Here is a 22,953-nt window from a genome sequence, read left to right on the forward strand (position 1 = left end):
AAACCAGAAACCTGAGCCAACCCTTATCCTTCTGCCAATCAGTCACCAAGTCCTGTGACTTCTCCTCCCAAATCTCTGTCGATCTGACCACCTCTTTCCACCCCAACCCCGCCACTGCCACTGGCCAAGGCCTGGCTACCATCACCTCCCACCTGGACCTCTGTGGCAGCCTCCAAGTGGCCACCCCACCTCCATTCTGATCACTTTCCAAACAGTCCTCCACAATTCATCTGGAAATCTTCCTAGAACATGCTTGATCATGTCCTCCTACCCTACCTCCTCCCCAAGAGCTTCTGCAGCCCCCGTAGCAGGTTCCTGCCTGCCCCTCGAAGCATCTTCCTTCCTGTGGGTTCTGCTCTAGGCTCTTTCTCACCCCTGGCCCTTCGCAGGCGCTGTTCCCTCTGCTGCAAGGCTCTTCCTCTGGGCTCCTCCCAATCATCACTTACCCTGGGACATCCTCCCTGAGGCTCTTCTCACTGCAGCCTCTTCCAGGGGCTGCCAGAGCCTTAATTTCCCCCATCACAGAGCTCATCTCATTGAACAGCACTTGACTCTTTACTTCTGGAAGCTCCACTAGAGAAGAGACCATAACTGCCCACAACAAGGCCTGGCACAGGCAGAGTAGGTGCCCAGGAATCATTTGTTGATGGGACATTCAGTCAAGAGAAACTTACAGGGCAAGAAGGAAGAAGACAGAGGGTGCCCCTCCAGGGCTGCGCCTGCGAGGCAGTGAGCTCAGGGGGGTTCCAGGACGTGGGGGTTGGAGCAGGAGGGCTTGGTTAAGGTTGCTGGGCTGCTGGCCCTGGGGTCACAGCTGAGGCTCCCACCATCTGTGCTGCTTGCCTTGTGGAAGTTGGCCTCCACAGGAGACACCCAGAATCAGCAGGGAGCCCCAGCTCTGGGCCTGGGGGTGGGAGAAGGCCTCTGCCCCCTAGGACGGCTCAAGGCTGCCTGCCGGCACCCAGCATATCTTCAGTGGCAGCCTGGGGTCTGAACAAACTGGCCACAAGTAGATACGACCAGCACCTCGGCCAGTTCATGGTCAGGCCCAGGGGGAAGACGCTGCTCCTTGGCATCTGCGGACAGCCTCAGGTGGAGAGCTCTGAGAACTTGTTTTCCACCTTAAAAATTCATAGGCATGTTACTTCCTACCCCATATGATGTCCTTGTATGTTTTAATATCAAAACAATGCTTTAAATGACTTACCATTGGGAAAAAACTGGACATTCTGGGAGATGAGGCAAATGAGCCAGCCTGTGCTGTTCTTACCCTCTTCCTGGATTTGGAAAGAGTGCAGAACCGGGAGCTACCAGCCTGGGTTCTGGACCCTGCTCTGCACACACTAACCATGGCTTCGGTGTCCACAAAATGGGTGGTGAGCCGGTGATGCCTCAGCTTAAGACAGTGGCCACCATTAAATGGAGCAGTGGGTGTGAAGACGTAATGATTCACATTATGGAATTCACAATATAATGGAACCTTAGGTGCCAGGCTGGCCGCCGGGGAGACAGGCCCCTCCAGCTCCCCACCCCACCCCACCCCAGGGACTGCAGAAGCAGGAGGGAGCAGCAAGGCGGTGCCCCGAGCCTGGCCCCCACCGAGCTTCCCAGGAGCAGGATGGCGACTGGGGGTCCAGGCAGTGGCCACCCCCTCCCAGGCTAGAGAGGAAAGGGTGAGCTCACCCTCTGGCCCAGGGAGAACAAGCGGGTAGGAGAATAATTAAAATGCCAGAGGTTAGGAGGTGAAGTTACAATGGAAAGAATGAAGTCCCAGCGCTCTGCGCTGTCGGCTGGCTGCTTCTCCCACCCTGCTCTCTCTGCCAAGCCCACATTTGATTTTTATTTCGGGAGCCGCCAGCGCAGCACTTGGGAGGGAACAGAGAAACCTCACTCCTCCTGCTCGTCCTGCCACGTCTGGAGCTGAGGCCCCGTGTGGAGGAGGGTCTCCTGGGACCCAGAGGAAGAGCCGAGAGGCCCGACCCCAGGGCCACGCTGAGGGTGGCTTGTGGGGCAGGAATGGGAGGGGAGGCAAGGAATGGAGACCCAAAAAGAATGAAGGATGTTCTTTCCTGCTCTCGTTAGCCTTTGCGCCTTCACTTCACTCATCTGAAGCAAGGGAGAGAAGAATCATCCAGCCTCTAGCCTGGCCCCTTGCTCCTGCACGTCCCTCCATCTTGTCTCTGGGGACTTCCAGTGTCCATTGGTGTTTGCATATGGGTGGAAAGGTTCTCATTCTGATCTTGCCCTCATGATTTGCTGTGTGACCCTGGGGAAGTCAGTATCCGTCTCTGGACCCCGATCTCATCTGTAAAATGGGAGGGTGGATAAGATTAGCAGCTTCAAACTGGGCTCCGCAAAGGTGTCTGGAAGCCTGAGCCTTGCCTTCCCCAGGCCACTCTCTCCTGCACATTTCTTATCTGCTCCTTCCAGGGACTGAGGAGGTGGGGGAAGCTGCTGGCCCATCCCCTGAAGAGCACTGAGCCCCTCTTCCTGCAGACAGGAGCCGCCGCTGCTGGGGCCAACTCACATTTTCCTGCTCTCAGCTTTCTCCACTGCCCATAATACACTCCAGATGGTTTCTCCATCTGAAAGCCGAGGCAGCAGATTCCAGAGGGAAAGCGGTTGGGCTCCTCTCTGGGCTCCTCTTTCCATCAGGCTAGAGAGAGAGGGGGCCGGGACCAGGGACTGGGGCGGCTGGGAAAATGGAGTGGGGGTGGTGCTAGCTCTACAAGACGAGGACTGATTCAGGGAGATAACCCCAGGCATCTCACAGCCAAATAAGGGGCTGGGGACAGTAGGAGGGACCAAGAACGGTGCTGAGGTGGGGGCATGGCCCAAAGCACCTTAAGGATTCCATCAAGGCTCTTTCCCTGGCTAGGTAGCCCACCAGGGGAGAGCCCTGGGGGAAAGGCTGTCCAGCAGTCCCCGTGTTGGGGAAAGAGATCACCCAGTGAGCAAGACACCTGGGTTCAAATCCTGCCTCGGCCACTTTCAGGCTCTGCAACCTGTGACTTCTTGGAGCCTCAGGTTCCTCACCGCTAATACGGGGATGGCCAATGCTGAGCTCGGGGTGGTCGTGAAGGTGACATGGACAGTGTGCAGCGAGGCTTCCCACATCCTCAGGTGTTCCGGAAATGCCCAGCGGTTGCCCGGGGAACCCTCGGAGCACACAGCTTGCCTCCCCTCTGGAAAAAGCCCTCTGTGAGGAGAAAGCCTGTCCCAGTTTGACTCAAATGCCTCCTGCTACAGCTTCCCAGTGGTTCCCTCTAGGACTCCAAGGGGACTTTAAAAATCACCCTTTGAAGACTGTTCTGGGAGCAGCCTTGGGAGAGAGGGAGCTACGGGCTTGAGGCTGAGCCGGAGCCCAGGACTTGCCTCCTCCTGGCCCCAGCCCCCTCCACCTCAGACTCAGGACTTAGTCCTGGGCCCAGAGAGCCACGTCGAAGCTGAGGGGGTTGAGAAGGGGGGCAGTCTGTCCCCAGCCAGGCCCCGCCTGCCTCTCGACTTCGCTGCCAGGACAGCCTCGCAGCCAAGCTCACCCTCTCCGCCTCAGCTGTACCAAGGGGAGCGCTTTGATTTTTCCACCAGAAGAGCCAAGAGCAAAATGAGAAACAAAGCCAGCCCGGGGCTCCGGGTCCCCCTGCTTGCCCCTGTGGTGAAGGGAGCGAGCCCCCCGCCCTTTCCCTACGCCCACTGCCACCCTCCACCCAGGACACCCGCCTGCCTTGGGACCCCAGGGGGAAAAGGCTTATCGGAGGACCCCACACCCACCAGGAGGCAGAAAGTCTGCAGTTCCCCGCCCCCAGCCCTGGAAAAGAATGAGGCTGAGGCTCTGGGTGGGGAGGGGGCCACTCACTGTCAGTGGGGACAGTGTCACTGCTCTCAGGTGCTCCCTGCCTAGACCTCCATGCCCCTCCTGCTTAATAAGCCCCCAGTCTCTACCCAGCCCCTTCCCTCTCACTGAAATCCCTCCCCAGCAAGCTCCCCTGCCCTCACTGCCCTCCTCCCAAACTAAACTCCCTCTGTCACTGAGTCGCAGTCCCCGGGCTGTACCCTGTTCCTTCTTCACTCCTCTCCCCATCATGGCTGCCCCCTCACAGTGACCTCATCTCCAGCTACTCCAGGAGACCACAGCCCACGGAGACGCAGGCAGTGTCCCACCTGCCCTCCTGTGCACTTGGAGGGCCTGAGGGTGAGGTGGTGTCCACGCCTGAACAAAGTCCACCCTCTCCAGGCTAAGGGCCCCCCTCCTGCCCCCCACCTTCTTGTTCTGCGGGCGCCGCCCACGTCTCCCAGTCGCCGGGCCTCCTTCCCATCTGTGGACAGATGTGCCCTAGTGTCTCTCACCGCCCTCCTCCTGAGCCCCCGAGGCACCCTGACTCCTCCTCTTCCAGGCTGCATTTATTTTTTTTTAATTGTTTTAAAAATTGTTTTTACTTTGTTTTTTAATTTTTGGGGGTTGGGAGGTAATTAGGTTATTTATTTATCTTAATGGCGATAACCTCGTGTATGCTAAGCACGCGCTGTACCACTGAGCATAGCTTCCCCCACCCCCGTCCCCAGCTGCATTTCTTTTAAGAGCTTCCATCCTCTCCTCTGCCGCTCAAACCAGCTTCCAATTGAGACCCTGGGAAGGGCCACACCCAGAAATAAGGGCAAAGTAGATCAGCTTCTCTGCATCAGGACAATGTACCTGTGCTTGTCTGGCTGCCAGGAGGAAATGAAATTCACTGCGTCAACCAGAAACTCTACAATGTCACACACAATGTCCGCCGTTCAACAGAAACTGCCAAGCAGAGCTTTTTCTTTTCCTTCTACACTTCTTCTTCCTCCCCCACCTCCCCATTCTTGTTCTTTCTTTCTCTTTTCTCTTCCCTTCCATTCCCTTCAAGAACAGTTCAGTCCAGAAGTCTTTAGATGGGCCAAGCTAGGTAGGTGTCCCTGGGGCAAGGGGCAGGAAGGCAGTGGCCCAGAACATGGTGTGGGAGCTCAGCTGAAGTAAGGACGGTGGGCGTCTCCAATGGGGGGCAGTCAGAGCAGAGAGGGAGAGAGAGAGTCGGTCACAGTTCAGTCCTGTGGGCAGATAAGCTGGCCCAAATGTCAGAGCTCCAGCCGAGAAAGGAGAGCATCTAAGGAGGATGGGAGCCTGGTGTAGGGCATCGAAACCCAAACAAGAAAAGGAGGATGTCCACTAGGGGCCCCCTCCGTAAGGAAGATTGGACCCTGAGGGGGGCGAAGAGGACATCTGACCAGGGCAGTGGCCAAGGGCCGAGAGGTGGAGTCACAGGGGGTGAGAAGGGCATCCCTAGAAGGGGTGGGGCAGGGCTTCCAGAGGGGAGCTTGGGAGGGATGTCAGAAGCTCTTGGGGTGAAGAGCACAGCCATGTGGTGGGGAAGGGGTGGTTTGAGTGGCCTAAGGCAGGGTGTCACAGCCCAGGAGCAGGAGTCTGTGGGGTGGGGAGCAGTGGCAGTGGAACATTGGTTACCCACTGTAGGACTGACCTAATGAGTGAATTTGTTGAGGGAATGAACCAGGCTTCTCACTGCTGGCAAAAGGTATTATGAATATGCAAAAGGATGAAAACTAGAATGAACCCTGTAGTGTTGGACTGGAACTGGAGGTATGAGTAAGCACTTATTATTTTCAAAATAAACAGTTATAGAAATAAACGTTGCTGTGTGTGTATGTAGTTGTTTATATTATGCATGCAGGTGTCAATGCATGTACATTTATGTATGTATATATATGTATATTTCCCAGCTTCATTCACTGAGAGGGTCTGGGAGCAGTTACATCTTAATAATAATGAGCATAATTAGCACTTGTCTTAATTTCTGAATGCCACTGTCCAGTATGAAAGGAACCAGGACTTCTTTGAGAAATGGCTGGTTACAGGGCTGGGGTGGGGGAAATACACATAAGCTTGGATCATCTTGTGTTGGAATGTAAAGACGTACTCAGATATGACTAAACCGAGTTACCGTATGACCTAGCAATTCCATTCCTATGTACACCCAAGAGAAATGAAAATGTGTGTCCACACAAAAACTAATCCCTGAATGTTTATAGCAATATTATTCATAATAACCAAAAGATGGAAGCAACCCGAATACCCATCAACTGATGAACAGGCAAATAAATGTGTTCTATCCATACAATGGAATATTAGTTAGCTACAAAAAGGAATGAAGTAATTATACATCCACAATTTAAATGAACCTCAAAAACTTATGCTAAGTGAAAGAAGCCAGTCACAAAGACCACACATGGTATGATTCCATTCATATTAAAGCCTAGAATAAGCAAATGTTCAGAGACACAAAGTACATTAATGGCTGCTGAAGTGGGGATGGGAGGATAGGGGGAAGATAGCTAAATATTACAAGTTTACGTTTGAGATGATGAAAATGTTCTAAAACTGACTGTGGTGATGGGGGCACATATATGTGAATATCTTAAAACTCATTACATTTTACACTTAAAATGAGTGAATTGAATGGTACCTAAATTATGCCTCAAGTCCTTTAAAAAAGGTATTCAAAGAATGATGCAGGCTTGTCAAAAGGATGCAGAAGCCAGCTGGAAGAAAGTTTCATTGGCTGGATACTGATAATTTGAGCAACAAAATAAATAATGGTGTTAATGGATTGTAACTTACTGAATAAAATAAGAATCCATGACTCTGTACTGACATAAATAAATAAACAGATGGAAAGTTTGTTGAGAAATGGGATATTTACACATTCTCAAAGCACTTTCTCACAAACTACTTAATTGTAAGGGGAAATAAGAGTAACTTTACAGTGTTAGAATGGAGAAACTAACAGACACCAACTTAAGTGATCAAAGCGAACATCAACAGCGCTGAGACAAACTAAAATCATGCATCACCTGATAGGATGAAATGAGAGCGAAACAGTATCGCTTCTGTGATATTCTTGCACGAAACTCATAAACTGAATCTAGTCATGAGGAAACTTTGGACGAGCCCTAATTAAGAGACCGTCTACCAAACAACTGGCCTATAATCTGCAAAAGTGTCATTAAAGTTAAGAAAGAATGGAAGAACTTTTCCATATTGAAGGAGACTGGAGATACCTGAGCACCGAACGTAACATATGATTCTGTACTGGATTCTTTGCTATAAAAAATATTATTGGAACCACTGGTGAAGCTCTCAAATGGAGTCTGTGGGTTAGAGGGCAGGAAGGTACCAATGTTAATTTCCTGAGCTTGATAGTGGTATTGTGGTTATCTAGGAGGATGTCCTTGTGCATAGGAATTACACATTGAAGTGTTAGGGAGGTGATGGCAAGCTACTCTAAAATGAGTCAGGGAGAAGTTTCTTTGTACTATATTTGTGATCTTTCTATGAGTTTGAGATTGCTTCAAATTAAGAAAAATTAATTGTCATGTATGCCAAGTGGACTAATGAATGCCTGAAATCCAAGATAAAGAGAAAAGAAAACAGTTTCAGAGGAGACCCAGATATTGGAATTATCAGACACAGTTGTAAAGTAACTGATTCCTCTGTATAATAAAATAGATTAAAAGTTGGATAGTTTCATGAGAGAATTGGAATAAATAAAGAGGAAAGAATCAAGTGGAATCCTCAAATGGAAAAAATACAATGACTGAAATTAGGAATTGATTACATAGATCTAAAAGTGGATTAGATGGAGCAGGAGAGAGGATTAGTGAACTGGAAAACTGGTTAGTAGAAAATACCTAGATTGAAGCACAGACAGAGAAAAAGAAAAAGATGGGAAACATATAAAATAGCATTAATGCTACATGTGACACAATGAAAAGATCTAACATATTTTTCTGGAGTCCAAAAAGGAGAGGAAAGAGAGCATGGGGCAGAAGCAATATTATTGGCCAACTTTTTTCTACATGTGACAGAAGAAATCAAGTTGAACAGAGCAATTACAAAGAAGCTGTATTTGGGTACAGATCACTATGATGAACAAACTCTGTGGATGATAGATAAATAAGTTAGTTCACATTGCTGCAGCCCAGAGATTTCTGGCAACCAGGGAGGAGCCTGGGAGATGCCACATCTTGGGGCCTCCCATGGACCCAGGCTCAGAGAGAAGGGCAAGTGTCAGCATCTTTTCCAGGCAGTGCCCACAACAGGGCAAAGGGCGAGGAAGAAGGCTCCCTCCCACTCGGGGTCACATCCTGGCACCAGAAGGTCTCAGTGCAAAGAAAAGTTTTTTGTTCTTTGCTTCTTAACTGCTAACGATGGCATAAAGGTCTTGCGGAGGGGGAGGCATGGAGGCCTTTCATGGAGGCCCCCTGCTGCAGTCCTGCGGGCAGGACCTTCAGGAAGGGCAGTGGGTTCAGCAGGTCGAGGGCTCCTCCATTGGATCCGGTTGAGGAGGACCTTGACCTTGTGTCCCTGGGAGGATGGGAAGGCGTGAGCTCACTCTGCTGGGGCCTCTGACAGCCTGGGAGGGCTGGGGCTGGGGACCTCTGCCTTTGGGGGTGAAGCTGTTTTTGCTCCTGTCTCCTCAGTCTGGCTGAGCTGCTCCCACGGCTCATGGACCTCACTGCCTGGGGCATGAGAGGATGGAGATGAAGGGGCCACAGCCGACTCCTCCGACTCCTCTTCAGGATCCCCAGAGGCCCTCCGAGTCTGCAGCTGCAGGTAGAACTGCTGGAGCCTCGCCGTCTGCTCCAGCACTAGGCACAGGTGTTCCAGGTAGCGAAGACCCTGCCCCGGGAGGCAGGCCTGGGCTTCAGGCCTCACCACCTCTGCTTCTTCCAGGTGTGCCTCTAGGTCACTCTCTGCCTCAGTGGCCTCCTGTCCCCCTGGTCCAAAAAGAGGCTTTTCACACCCAGGCTGGCTGGGCGGGCTCAGGGAGCGGAAGTGTTGTGACAAGCTGGCAGGGGAAGTCGGGAGCTGGCGGGCCCGCTCCAGCACCTGCTCCAGCTTACGGCTGGCAAGAAGCCGTCTTAGGTGGGCAGGAGGCTCCACAGCCCCAAGAGCCAGGGCCTCAGGGCTCCCCATGGGCTCAAAGTTCAGAGAGTCTTGAGAAAGCCCCCGTGAGGTGGCTGGGGAGCTGTCCCCAACCACCATCTCCACTCCTGAGTCCTGGGAGGCCAGTTTGAGAAGCAGCATCTGCCTTTCAAGACCTCTCAGCTTGCCACCTCCCTCCCAGAAGTGTGACGAGTACACTGGACCAGCATCCGGTCTGTAGGTGCTGGTGACTCCAGGCACTCGGCAGCCACGTGCCAGGTCCTCGCCAGTGACATCCCGGCCGCCAAGCGGCTCCACGGCGAAGACGCGCCGCAGGCCCAGCATGGCCCCAGTCCGGCCCCTACACGGTGCCTGGGCAGCGGCGATCGCGGCCGGTCCCCGCGCCGCTGTCGGGCGGGCGGGCCCTTAAAAGATTTTTAAGGAAGTTTTTTTAAACTTCTTTAAAAAAAAATTTATTTGTTGTTGTTGTGGGGAGGTAATTAGTTTTACTTATTTATTTTTAGAGGAGGTACTGGGGATTGAACCCAGGACCTCATGCATGCTAAGCATGTGCTCTACTGCTTGGGCTATACCCTCCCCCTTAAGGAAGATTTTTAACAGAGATTTTTAAAAGAGAAAAATCTTCAAAGCACCAAGAAAATAAAGGCACATTACTTCAAAGAAACAACCATAAGACGAACAAATTGAAGTCTCGGAGGTGAAAAGTACAAAACCTAAGTGTGTTTTGAATATATTTTGAAGGGATGGGACTAACAGCAGATTAGACATTGTGGGAGAAGAGATCAGTAAACTCAAAGATACACAAAGACCTATCAGCAGAACGTTTCTGAAAGGAAGCATAGAGAGAAATAAAGGAAGCACACTGAAAACATAAGAGAACCACAGTGACCTATGGAAGGATATTGAGTGTCTAGCATAGTTGTAGCCAAAGTTCAGAAAGAGAGGGGAAAACCAAAAGCTACTGAATAAAATTTTTCCAGATTTGACAAACACTGGAAACCCAAAGATCCAAGAGTCTCAACACTACTCATAAAGACATAAAACGACAATGAGGTCCATTGTAATCACATTGCTGAAAATCAGTGACAATGAGAAAAATCTTAAAAGAAGCCAGAAGGTAAAAGGGAAACTACATATAGAGACAAAGATAAAATTATCATAGACTTATTGTCAGAGACTACACAAGCCAGAAGACAATAGAATACAATTTTTAAAGTTGTGGATGGAAAGGGACTATCAACCTAAGTCTCTAAATTTAGTAAAACTAGGGGGGTGGGAAGGGACAGACTGGGATTTCAAAATGTAGAATAGATAAACTAGATTATACTGTGTAGCACAGGGAAATATATACAAGGTCTTCTGGTAGCTCACAGCGAAGAAAATATGTGACAATGAATATACATATGTTCATGTATAACTGAAAAATTGTGCTCTACACTGGAATTTGACACAACACTGTAAAATGATTATAAATCAATAAAAAATGTTTAAAAAATTTAGTAAAAATATCCTTAAAAGTGAAACTTTTTCACACACACACACACAAAAGTGAGATAATTCATCATCAGTCGACCTACACTCTAAAAAATGTTAAGGAAAGTTTTTCAGGCAGAAGAACATACCAGATGGAAATTTGGATCTACACATAAGAATGAATGGAACTAGAGATGGAAAATACATCAATAAATATAAAATATGTTTTTCTTACTTAAAAATTGTTTAAACATAATTGACTATTTAAAGCAAAAAGAAGAACAATGTATTGTGGGGTTTACAACATATGTAGAAATAAAACGTATAACAACAATGACACAAAATATTAGAGGGGGTAATTGGACTACAGTATTTTAAGTTTCTAACTTTTACACAAAGTGATATTATTTGAAGGAAGACTGTGATAAGTTAAAGATGCACATTGTAAGCCTTAGAGCATGAGTCAGCAAATTTTTTCTGTAAAGGACCAGACAGTAAATATTTTAGATGTTGAAGGTCATACAGTCCCCATTGCAATTAATCAGCTCTGCTGTTGTAGCGTGAAAACAGCTCTAGACGATACTTAAATGAGTGAACCTGACTGTGTTCCAATGAAACTTTATTTGTAGACTCTTAAATTTGGACTTCAAACTGTTTTCTTATATCACAAAATATTCTTCTTCTTCTGAATTTTTTCAGCCTTTAAAAAACGTAAAAACCGTTCCTAACAAATCTCCCAGGCAAAAATCCCCCAAATAATTTACATAGATAACTCTGAAGGAAGTGTTCATAACTTCCCACTCCTTAAATGTGGGCTGGGCATGGTGACTACTCAACATGATGGAAAGGGACGAAGAGGGTAATTTTAGAGAGACTTGATAACACCACCCTAACCAGGTGCTCAAGATCAATATCAACAGTGATAAGTCATGCTGATAGTATGTACTCTTTATATGATGCATCTTCCCTCAAAAAACCTATAACTCCAGTCAAAGCATGAGAAAAGCATCGGAGAAATCCCAATGAAGGGATATAATACAAGCTATCTGATTATTATTCCTCAAAACGGTCAAGGCTATCAAGAAAAAAAAATAAAAGAGGAAAGGTGGAGAAACTGTAATAGCTCAGAGGTGCCTGAGAAAACACGATGATTAAATGCAACCTGATATCCTAGATTGGATCCTGGAACAGAAAAAGGACATTAGGTAAAATGTAGGTGGTGGATGAATGGATAAGCACAAGTGTCCACTGATAGATGAATGAAGAAACAAAATGAGGGATATACATGCAATGGAATATTATTCAGCCTTAAAAAGGAAGGAAGTTTTGACACATGCTGCAACATGGATGAAACTTGAGGGCGTTAAGTGAAATAAACGGGTCACAAAAGGCAAATACTTTATTGTTCCACATATGTGAGGTACCCAGAGTAGTCAAATTCAGAGATACAGGAAGTAAAATGGTTGTCAGGGGCTGAGGGGAGGGGGAAAATGGAGAGTTTTTGTTTAATGGGCAGAGAGTCTCAGTTTTGCAAGATGAAAAGAGTTCTGGGGATTGGTTGCATGGTGATGTGAATATACTTAACACTTCTGAACTGAGTAGTTAAAAACGGATAAAATAGTAACTTTTGTGTTATGTGTATTTTACCCCAATTTACAAAAATGAAGGAAATCCCAATAAAGCATGAACTTTAGTTAATGTATTACTAATTGCTCATTCATTTTAACAAATGGACTACATTAATACAAGATGCTAATATCATGGGAAACTGGGCACAGGATATATGAAACTCTGTATTATCTTTACAATTTTCTGTAATCTAAAACTGCTCTAAAAAATAAAGTTTGTTATAGACCGTAAAAAATAGGCCATGGGCCATATGCTAACCTGTGTCCTAAAGCAACCAGTAAACAGATGTAAAAAGCAGCATAGCTATTGACATTAGTAGAGATAAAAGGAATGTTTTTTAACCGTCAATTAGTGAAAAAGAAAGCAGGAAAAGAAGAAAAAAGAAATAAAAAATACCTAGGACTAAAAGAAAACAAATAGAAAATGGGTAGATTTAGAACCAACCATACTAATAATTGCATCAAATGTAAATGATCAAATACTCCAAGACAGAGATTATCAGACTGTCTTTTTAAAAAGGAGGACCAACTGTATGCTGTCATTAAGACTGACATCCTACATTTCCACAGAAATTATGGAAGCAAGAAGAGAATGAAATGATATATGTGAAATACTGTAAAAATTACTGGCAAACCGGCAGAAAAAGAAAAAAGAGAAAATGTCCTTTAAAAACTGAAGATGATTGTAGTCCAACATGTAAGGAGCTAGGAAGTCATAAGGCCACCCTAATAACAACTAAGAAACTAAACAAACTGAAAAAGTCAACACTCTTCCTTGGATCCATCATGGGGCAGATTGCTGCCCTTCAAGCTGGAGAGCAGGCAGGCAGGCAGGTATTGAAAAATCACAGCTTAACTTTGCAGAAACCCATAAGCAAACACCTCCGCAGGAACCAGTGCTGATGCAGGAAAAACCTCAACTATAATTGATGAATTTCAGGAGACACAGTGTGAACAGCCTGAGAACTAAAAACTTCAGGGACCCAGTTATGGTAATTCTACTTTTTAGTGAATTTTACTTCCAAGACTCCACAAGTTTCTCACAGTAAATATTGGGGGAAAATTCTCACGCTTCTGGCAGGAGGAGGGGAAAAGTAACCAATTTAAAATAGCCAGAGCTTTCTGTTCTTTTTAACAAGGCTTGCCCTCAAGAGAAACGATTTCAATAGAGCCTAAATTATTGGAGCTTTTTAGAGTCTAACTGACTCGAGGAAGGGAAACACCCAATTCTAGCCACTCTAACCATCCTGTCCCACCTAAGAGAGGGAACAAAAAGCACTTATGAAGTTCATAATCCAGAGGTACAGATTCATTAAGAGACTAAGACCTACTCAGAGGACCATGGATGCTTCCCCTCCCCCCACAACTCACCACATTACTAAAGGCTTATTTACTGCAGTTGCTTTTACCCACCACATCATATCTGGCTATCAGGAAAAAATTCCAAGTCATACTAAAAGACGGAAAACACAGTCTGAAGAGACAGACAGCAAGCCTCAAAGCCAGGCTCAGATATGGCAGGATGTTGGAATTACTAGACCAGGAATTTAAAACAACTGTGACTAATATGCCGTTGATATGGTGTGATGGCTGATTTTATGTGTCAGTTTGATTGGGCTAGGGGATGCCTAGACAGTTGGTAAAACATTATTTTGGGGGTGTATCTGAGGATATTTCTGGAAGAGATTAGCGTTTGACTCAGCAGAATGAATAAAGCATCATCCAATCTGTTGAGAGACTGAATAGAACAAGGGGTAAGGAATGACAAATTTTGTGGAAGATAATAAAAGCAACAATGTATTTGATTATATATGCTTATGTGTGTGTAAGTGAAATGAGTGACAGCAATAATACAAGGGACTGGGAAGAATTGGGATTATTTTGTTTTTATAAGGTACCCATACTACACATGAAGCTGTATAGTTATTTGAAAGTGGACCTGGATTAGCTGTAAAGGTATGTTGCAAACATTAAGGCAACCACTAAAAAAAGAAATATTATTAATATGCTAAGAGAGGAAAGAAAAATGGAACCATATAAAATGCTCCATTTAAAGTACAAAAGGCAGAAAAATTGCGGAAGACAAAAACAGGAACAAAGAACAAGGGCAGCGAATATAAAACAGTAACAAGTATGGTAGATATGAATCCAACTATACCAATAACCACTTTAAATATCAATAATCCAAATACCTCAATTAAAAGACAAATAATCAGAGTGGATCAAAAAACAAGACCCTTTGCAGATACTAACTGCTGTATAAAAAATAGATAAACAAGTTTATACTGTATAGCACAGGGAACTATATTCAATAACTTGTAACCTATTATGAAAAAGAATATGAAAAGAAATATATGTATGCTCATGTATGACAGAAACATTACATAGATGCAAAAATCCTCAGCAAAATATTAGCAAATCAAATCTAACAATGGATCAAAAGAATTGCACACCATGACCAAGTGGGACTTATTTCAGGTATGCAAAGCTGATTCAGTATTTGAAATCAATTAATTTAATCCATCATATCAACAGGCTAAAGAATAAAAATCACATGATCATATTACTAGATACAGAAAAAGTGTTTGACAAAATCCAACACCCACTCATGATAAATATTCTCAGAAAACTAGAAATAGAGGGAAACTTTCTCCTCTTGATAAAGCATATCAACAAAAATCTATAAACAACAAGGACCTACTGTATAGCACAGAGAACTGTATTCAATATTTTGTGATAACCTATAATGGAAAATAATCTGAAAAATATATATATGTGTATATACATACACTGAATCACTTTGCTGTACACCTGAAACATGGTAAATCAATTATACTTAAATAAAAAAAGTTAAAAACAAAAACCCTACAGCTAAACACCATACTTAATGGTGAAAAACTTGAAGCTTTCTTGTTAAGATCAGGAACAAGGCAAGGATGTCACTTCTCACCACACTTTTTCAACACTGTATTGGAAGACCTAGCTAATGCATTAAGACAAGAAAAGGAAATAAAATGTATACTGATTGGGAAGGAAAAAAAGTTCACAGATGACATGATCGTCTATGTACAAAATCTGAAAGAACTGACCAAAAAACAAAACCTCCTGTAACTAATAAGTGGTTATAGCAAGTTTGCAGGATACAAGGTTACTAAACAAAAGTTAATTACTTTCCTATATACTAGCAATGCACAAGTGAAATTTGAAAAAAAGAACTCACAATATTAGCACCCACAAAAAGAAATACTTGGGCAGAAACCTAACAAAATATGTACAAGATCTATATGAGGAAAATGACAAAACTTTGATATAAGTAGTCAAAGAACTAAATGGATGTAGTGCTATTCCATGTTCATGAACAGGAAGATGCAATACTGATGAAATCAGTTCTTCCCAATTTGATCTACAGATTCAAAGCAATTTCAATCCAAATCCCAGCAAGTTATTCTGTGGACATCAATAAACTAATCATAAAGTTTATATGGAGAAGCAGAAGATCTAAAATTGGGAAAACAATATTGAAGTAGAAGAACATAGTCAGAGGATTGATATTACCCAACTTGAAGATTCACTATAAAGCTATAGTAGTGAAGAGAGTATATTATCAGTGAAAGCATTGACAAGTAGATCAATGGAAAAGCCTAGAGAGCCCAGAAATAGATCTACATAAATATGGTCAACTGACCTTTGAGAAAAGAATAAAGGCAATACAATGGAGCAAAAATAGTCTTTTAAATAAATGGTGCTGGAACAACTGGACATCCATGTGAAATTAAGTATATCTACACACAGACTTATCACCCTTCACAAAAATTAACTCAGAATTAATCATAGACTTAAATGTAAGATGCAAAACTATGAAACTCCTAGATGATAACGTAAGAGACAACCTTGGGTATGGTGATGACTTTTTAGGTATGCCAAAGGCATGATCCATGAAAGAAAGACTTGATAAGCTGAATTTCAATAAAATGAAAATTCTTCTATTCTGCAAAAGACACTGTCAAGAGAATGAGAAGGCAAGCCACGGATTAGGAGAAAATATTTATAAAAGACATATTTGATAAAGGACTGTTACTAAAATGTATAAAGAACTCTTAAAACTCAACCTTAAGAAAATGAATAATCCAATTTTAAAATGGGCCAAAGATCCAAACAGACAACTCACCAAAGAAGAAATACAGATGGAAAAGAAGAATATGAGAAGATGCTCAACATCACATGTCACTAAGGCACTGAAAATTAAAACAACAAGATACAACTACACACCTATTAGAATGTCCAAGATCCAAAACACTGACAACATCAGTAAGGATGTGGAAAACAGGAACATTCATTGTTGGTAGAAATGGAAAATGGTATAGCTACTTTAGAAGACAGTTTTGTGGTCTCTTCCAAATCTAAACATACTCTTACCATATGATCCAGCAAATTGTGTCCTTTGGTATTTACCCAAATGATTGAAAACTTATGTCCACACAAAAGCCTAAACAAGAATGTTTATAGCAGCTTTATTCATAATTGCTAGAACTTGGAAGGAACCATGATGTCCTCAGTAGGTGAATAGATAAACTGTGGTATATCTAGATAATGGAATGTTATTCAGCACTAAAAAGAAATGACCTGTCAAGCCATGAAAAGACATGAAGTGGCCTTAAATACATATTACTAGGTGAAAAGAGCCAGTCTGAAAAAGCTACATACTGAGTCCAACAATCTGGAAAAGGCAAACTATAGAAACAGTAAAAAGATCAGTGGTTCCCAAGGGAAGGAAGGGAGGTGGAATGTGGGATTTAGGGGGCAGTTGAGTTATTCTGTAGAATAATGGTAGATACAAGATATTTTACTTTTGAAAAAAAAAGAAAGAAATAACACAAATTTTTCTTACAGAGAAACTCTTACAGAGAATAGAGGAGAAAAATGAAAAGCACTTCCTAACTTTTTGGATGAGGGCAGCATAACCTTGATATCAAGAGCAAACTAGGACTCTGAAAAAAGGATAATTACAGAAGAATTTCTGTAAAAACATATGTATAAATCCTAAACAAAATAATAGAAACCAAATCCAGTATTATATAAACATGACAATGCATCATGACAAATTTGAATTTATTCCAGGAATGAGAGGTTGGCTTCACATTTGAAAACAAATTATGTAATTCTCCATATTAAAAGTATAAAGGAGTAAAGTCATTTTTCAATATATGTGAAAAATTTCATAAAAAAAACATTTATTTATGATAACATTTTTTTTACCAAGCTAGGAATAAAGGAGATTTTCTTAATCTGATAATATCAAACAGAAAAATCTACAGCAAATTTCACACTTAATGGTAAAGTATTGAAAAATATCTCCTTGAAATTAGAACAAATTGAGGATGTCTACCATCGCCACTTCTATTTAGTATTGTAATGGGAAGTCATATCCAGTGCAATAAGGCAAGAAAAAGAAATAGAAGATGTGAGGCTTGGTAAAGAACAAAAAAACCTGTGGCTATTCACTGATAGCATGATTATGTATGTTGGAAACTAAAAAAAAACTATGGATATGCTATAAGAATGAATAAATTTAGCAAGGTTTTGGAAACAAGGTCAGAATACAATAATCAATTGTATTTTTATAAGCGGACAGTAAGCAATTAGAAAATTTTAAAAATTACATCAACAGTAGCATTTTTTTAATTAAAAAAAAAACCCAGAAACAAATCCAACAAAGTATAGTCATGATTCTACACATAAAACTACAGAATATTACTGAGAGGAAAAGAAGACTTAAAAAAAATAGACATATACTGTATTCACAGATTGGTAGTATTAGTACTGTAAAGTAGTCAGTTCTTCCCCCAACTGATCTACAGATTCAATTCAACCTCAATAAAATCTTGTACACTGCTGATGGGAACGTTAAATGGTGCAATCTGTTTGGAAAACAGTTTGGCTCTTCCTCCAAAGGATAGATATAATATTACCATGTGACCCAGAAATTCGAATATTTAATAAGCAATTCTAATTTCCCAAAGGAAATGAAACCATGTCCACACAGAATATTGCACATGAATGTTCAGTGGCATTATTCTTGATAGCCCAAATATTGAAACAACCCAGATAACCATTAATTCACGAATGGATAAGTACAATGCGGTACATCCATATAATGAAATATTATTTAGCCATGAAACAGAATGAAGTACTGATACGTGCTACAACATGGATGAACTTTACAAACATTTTGTTAAATGAAAGAAGTCACAAAAGACCACCCATTTCATATTTATGTAAAATGTTCAGAATAGGCAAATCTATAAAGACAGAAAATAGAATTGATGATTACTGAGAGCTGGGAGTGGGGTTTGGGGAGAGGAGTGACTGCTAATGAGCATGAGGTTTTTCTTGAAGGGTGATGAAAATATTCTAAAATTGATTGTGGAGATGGTTACACAACTCTGCAAAAAAAATTGAAGTCCATTGAATTATACACTTTTAAACGGGTGATTTGTATGGCATGTGAAATAAATCTCAAATCTTTTTTTTTTAACTGAATAAAAATCCTGATTTTTTTTGGTAGAAATTGACAAGCTAATTTTAAAATGTATATGGAAATGCAAAAAGCCATGAATGACAAAGATGATCTTAAAGAACTACAAAGTTGGAGGATTTAAACTATCTGTTAGTAAGACTTATTACAAAGCTACAATAATTTAAACAGGTAGTATTGGCAAACTTGTTGACAAATAGACTGATGGAACACAATGGAGAGTCTAGAAACAGACCCACACCCATATAGTCCAATGGTATGATGAGCAAGAAGAGTGTTCTTTATAATAAGTGGTATTGGATAAATTTAATATCCATATGGGAACAAAAATGAACTTTGACTCCTACCTCACTCTGTACAGAAGAACTAGTCCTAGATGAATCATTAATCCACATGTGAAGAACAATCAAAATATGCCTTCAAAATTCTAAAGGAAAATTATTTGGCACCTAGAATTCTATACTAAGCAAAATTATCAATCAAATATGAGGATAAGTTAAAGTCATTTTCAATATTCAGAGTTTCAGGAAGTATATCCCTTTGTACTCCTTCTCAAGAACTTATTGGAGGATACACTTCTAAGAAACAAGAGAATAAAACAAGAAAAAAAGAAGACATGAGCTTTAAGAAATGAGGGAATCACATGTAAGAACAAGGCAAAGGGAATCCTAAAGAGGATGGTGAAAGGAAGTTCCAGTATGAGAGTTGTTCACTGGAGCTAGGGAGCGATTAGTCAGGATTGGTGTGAATCAAAGGTCTGAGGGGCATATAGCTCAGTGGCAGAGTGTGTGCTTAGCATACATGAGGTCCTGGGTTCAATCTCCAGTACCTCTATTAAAACAAACAAATAAATAAATAACCAAATAAATAAATAAACCTAATCACCCCTCCCTCTGATCAAAAAAAAAAACAACCAACCAAACAAACAAAAAGCCTGCAGAGGAAGTTGCTTCAAGAAGAGGAAACTGACAGAAACTTTGATGTGCCTCAATGTCTTGACAGGGAATTTGGACAACTGAGGTTGAAATAGTGGTCATTCCATAGAAAATTAAATGAATGTCAGCAAAAACAAAGCAAGATTAACTCCAGGAGAACAAAAAGGAGAAGTGATCATAGTACACTGCACAGTTCAGACACCAATACCAATTACACATTCAGAGTAAACACTGAATATTGGCCTAACCAAAATTAACATTACATGTTGGGAGGTTAGTGAGACTGGAAGTGGGACTGAGTGTAGTAGAGGGGAGGAGTTGAAAAGAAGTAACTCCTCATCTTCCATACAAGGAAGTCAAAAGAGAATGCCCACAACTGAAAAATCAAGAATTGGCAACAAAACTTGTTATTTAGCGATAAGGAGAAGCTCTCTCAAAAACGTCAGCTGAGTGAGTTGAAAATCACTGACTTTGGGGAGAGGAAATTAAGTCTGAAGAGGTATGAGACTGCTGCTTTTCTTTACATGCCTTGTAAATTCTTTGCCTCTTAAACCATGTTCATATATATCTTTGTTAAAACTTAAAATTGCATTTATAAAAACTAAATGTGAACAGCAAAAGAAAAGGAAAGCTTCTAGAAGAAAACCATGGAAAATAACAAAAGACAGTAAGTTCATGACCTTGACATTAGGCAAAGAATTCTTAAACAACAACACACACATAGCTAATAATAAATTAATACATTGTAGTTCAGTAAAATAAAAGACTTCTTTTTATCAAAAGATATCATTGAGTGAGAAGTTGAGTCACAGAGTGATAGATATCTTCAACATATGTATCTGACAGAGGTCTTATATCCAGAATTTATTAAAATTATCCTACAAAATAAGAGAAAAAGGCAGACAATCCCTTTTTTAAATGAACAAAAACTTCACATGTTTTTCATAAAAGAAAGTATCCAAATATCTAATAAATGCATGGAAAGATATTCAACATAGAGAAATTCAAATTAATACCACAATGAAATACCACTACACATTGACCAAGATGACTAAAATTAAAAAGACTGACAATACTGACAAGGATGTGGCTACTGGAACTCTCATACTGCTGGAAGCAATATAAATTTGTGCAACCACTTTAGAAAAAACTGACAATAACTACTAAAGCTAAACATATGCATTCTGTATAATCTAGCTGTTCCACTCTTCAGTACATATCCAACAGAAGTGCACACACACACACACACACACATATACCAAAAGGGCATTGCAAGTTTATTAGTAGCCACATTACTCCTCATGATAAAGAGCCATCAATAATAAATGGATAGATAAATAGCTGCATATCCATTCAGTGGAATACTATACAGCAATGCTAAAGAACAAACTACTGCTACATGTAACAATATGGATAAATCTCATAAATATAATATTGTGTAAATGAAGCCAGTCACAAACAAAACAATATATTATATGTTTCCATTTACATAAAGTTAAAAAATAAGAAAAGTTATTCCAGAGTGACAGAAGTTGGTTTATCCTGGGGAGGGCAATAATTGGATGGGGTATGAAGGAGACTTCTAAGGTGTTAGCAATGTTTTTTGCTTTGTAAAAATTCACTGAGGTGTGAATGAGCTTAACATTTGTGCATTTTATATACCAAATATGCTACAGATCAATTTTTAAAATTTCTCTTCCACTCTCTTTCCCCATTCCCTCTTTCATTTCCCCTTTATTTCCTTCTTTTCCTTTCCTTCCATACCTGAACAATTCAGCCCTATAGCTGCTGGGTGAGCCAGAGCAAGGTAAGTGCCTGTGGTGGTGCTGGTGAGAGCCACAGTGGTCCAGAGCAAAGAATCAGAGCCAGCGTTGGGCAGTGAGGCATCCACCGTGGAGGATGGGGTGGATGGTATCATTAGTCAGCCTGATGGGAGTGAGGGCATCCATGCAGTGGAATGGTCCATGCAGGTTATTAGAGCCTAGTGGAGGAGAGGATCCCTGCATAGGGATGATCTGGCATGGGAAGTCAGAACCACAGTATTGTTAAGAAGGGTTCCATGCATATAGAGTGGCCAGGTGTGAGGTGTCAGCCTGAGAAGAGTAAGGGTGGCCCAGTGTGAGGAGTCAGCCTGACTAGTATGGGAGGGCATCCATGCAGATGGGTGGCCTGGAATGGGATAACAGAGTCCAAGCAGAGAGTGGACGGTATCTACCAAGAATGAAGTAGCAGCAGAGACAGAAACTGGTTGTAAAGAGGAGAACTGATCAAATAAATAAATATATTAAGGATAATGGAATCCAGGTTTCTTGCTGCTGGAGGACATTACAAATAAGGGAAAGGGAGAAAACTAGAATGAATCCTATTGTGTTGGATTAGAATTGGAGGTATCTGTATGAACCTGTAATTTTCAACATATACGGATAAAGAAATAAATACTGACGTGAATATGTATAGGTTTATGTGTTTCCCCAGGTCCATCCCTTGAGAAGTCTTGGGAACAGTGGCATTGCAATAGCAATGAGCGCCTAGCACTCATACCTTGGTTTCTAAGTACCATTTTCCGCTAAAAAGAACTAGAACTCTTTGGAGAAATTATTGGCCCCAGGGCTGGGGCAGGTAAAATACAAAATGAGCCTGAAACATCTTATGCCAGAAAGTAAGCAATTGCTCAAAGAATGATAGGGACTATATTCATTTGCTAGGCCTGACATAAAATACCACAGACTGAACGGCTTAAACAACAGAAATTACTTTTCTCAGGGTTCTCGAAAGCCAGAAGTCCAAGATCAAGGTGTTGGTAGGTTTGATTTCCCCTGAGGCTCCTTTCTTTGGCTTATGGATGGCCACCTTCTGGCTGTGTCTTCACATGGCCTTTCCCTTGGCCATCCTGGTGTCTTTTCCTCCTCTTATAAGAACACCAGTCCTATTGGATCGGACTCCCAGCCTTATGACCTTATTTAACCTTAATTACCTCTTTAAAGGCTAAATTTCCAAGTACAGTCACACTGGGTGTTAGGACTTCAACATAAATTGGTGGGGGTGGGACATGATTCAGCCCATATCAGAAACAAAAAAGACAGATGTCAGCTTGAAGAGGCTCCCACTGGTAGAATCTGGACAATTTGAGCATCAAAATAATAATCTTAATACTGATATAAAGAAGGAAATATAAAGCTTTTCCACTGAGTACAATGACAAAAGGAATGACGGCATTAGATCACCAACATTAGGGCACTATCATAATACAGAATATTTCAGCCAAGAGATATCATTGGATGCAAAAATTAATGGGTCCAAGTTGGATGAGGAATGGGACTTTACATAGTACCTTACAAAAGTACCCCCCAAATTTGTTAATTATAATGGAAAAATAAGTAACTTTACAGTAGATAA

General features: G+C 42.1%; 1 protein-coding gene and 1 long non-coding RNA gene across 2 annotated transcripts in view; both read right to left on the minus strand.

The window, feature by feature from the left end:
• Window positions 1–1,356: 1,356 nt before the first annotated feature.
• LOC140686308 (uncharacterized) overlaps window positions 1,357–22,953 on the minus strand; it is a 34,624-nt gene continuing 13,027 nt past the window's right edge. The window contains exon 3 of the long non-coding RNA XR_012060030.1: window positions 1,357–2,305. This is a non-coding gene — a long non-coding RNA (uncharacterized lncRNA). The remainder of the gene's footprint in view (window positions 2,306–22,953) is intronic.
• Window positions 8,423–9,333, minus strand: C16H8orf58 (chromosome 16 C8orf58 homolog). Its single transcript, XM_072940030.1, has one exon. It carries the CDS (start codon window positions 9,308–9,310, stop codon window positions 8,429–8,431), a length of 882 nt encoding a protein of 293 aa, XP_072796131.1. The 5' UTR covers window positions 9,311–9,333; the 3' UTR covers window positions 8,423–8,428.

This window comes from Vicugna pacos, chromosome 16 (genome assembly GCF_048564905.1).
Source record: "Vicugna pacos chromosome 16, VicPac4, whole genome shotgun sequence".
In the NCBI taxonomy this organism is placed as follows: domain Eukaryota; kingdom Metazoa; phylum Chordata; class Mammalia; order Artiodactyla; family Camelidae; genus Vicugna; species Vicugna pacos.

What these genes read in the sequence shown, in the direction of transcription:
- C16H8orf58 (XM_072940030.1), bottom strand. Translation starts at nt 9,310, where the DNA reads ATGCTGGGCCTGCGGCGCGTCTTCGCCGTGGAGCCGCTTGGCGGCCGG.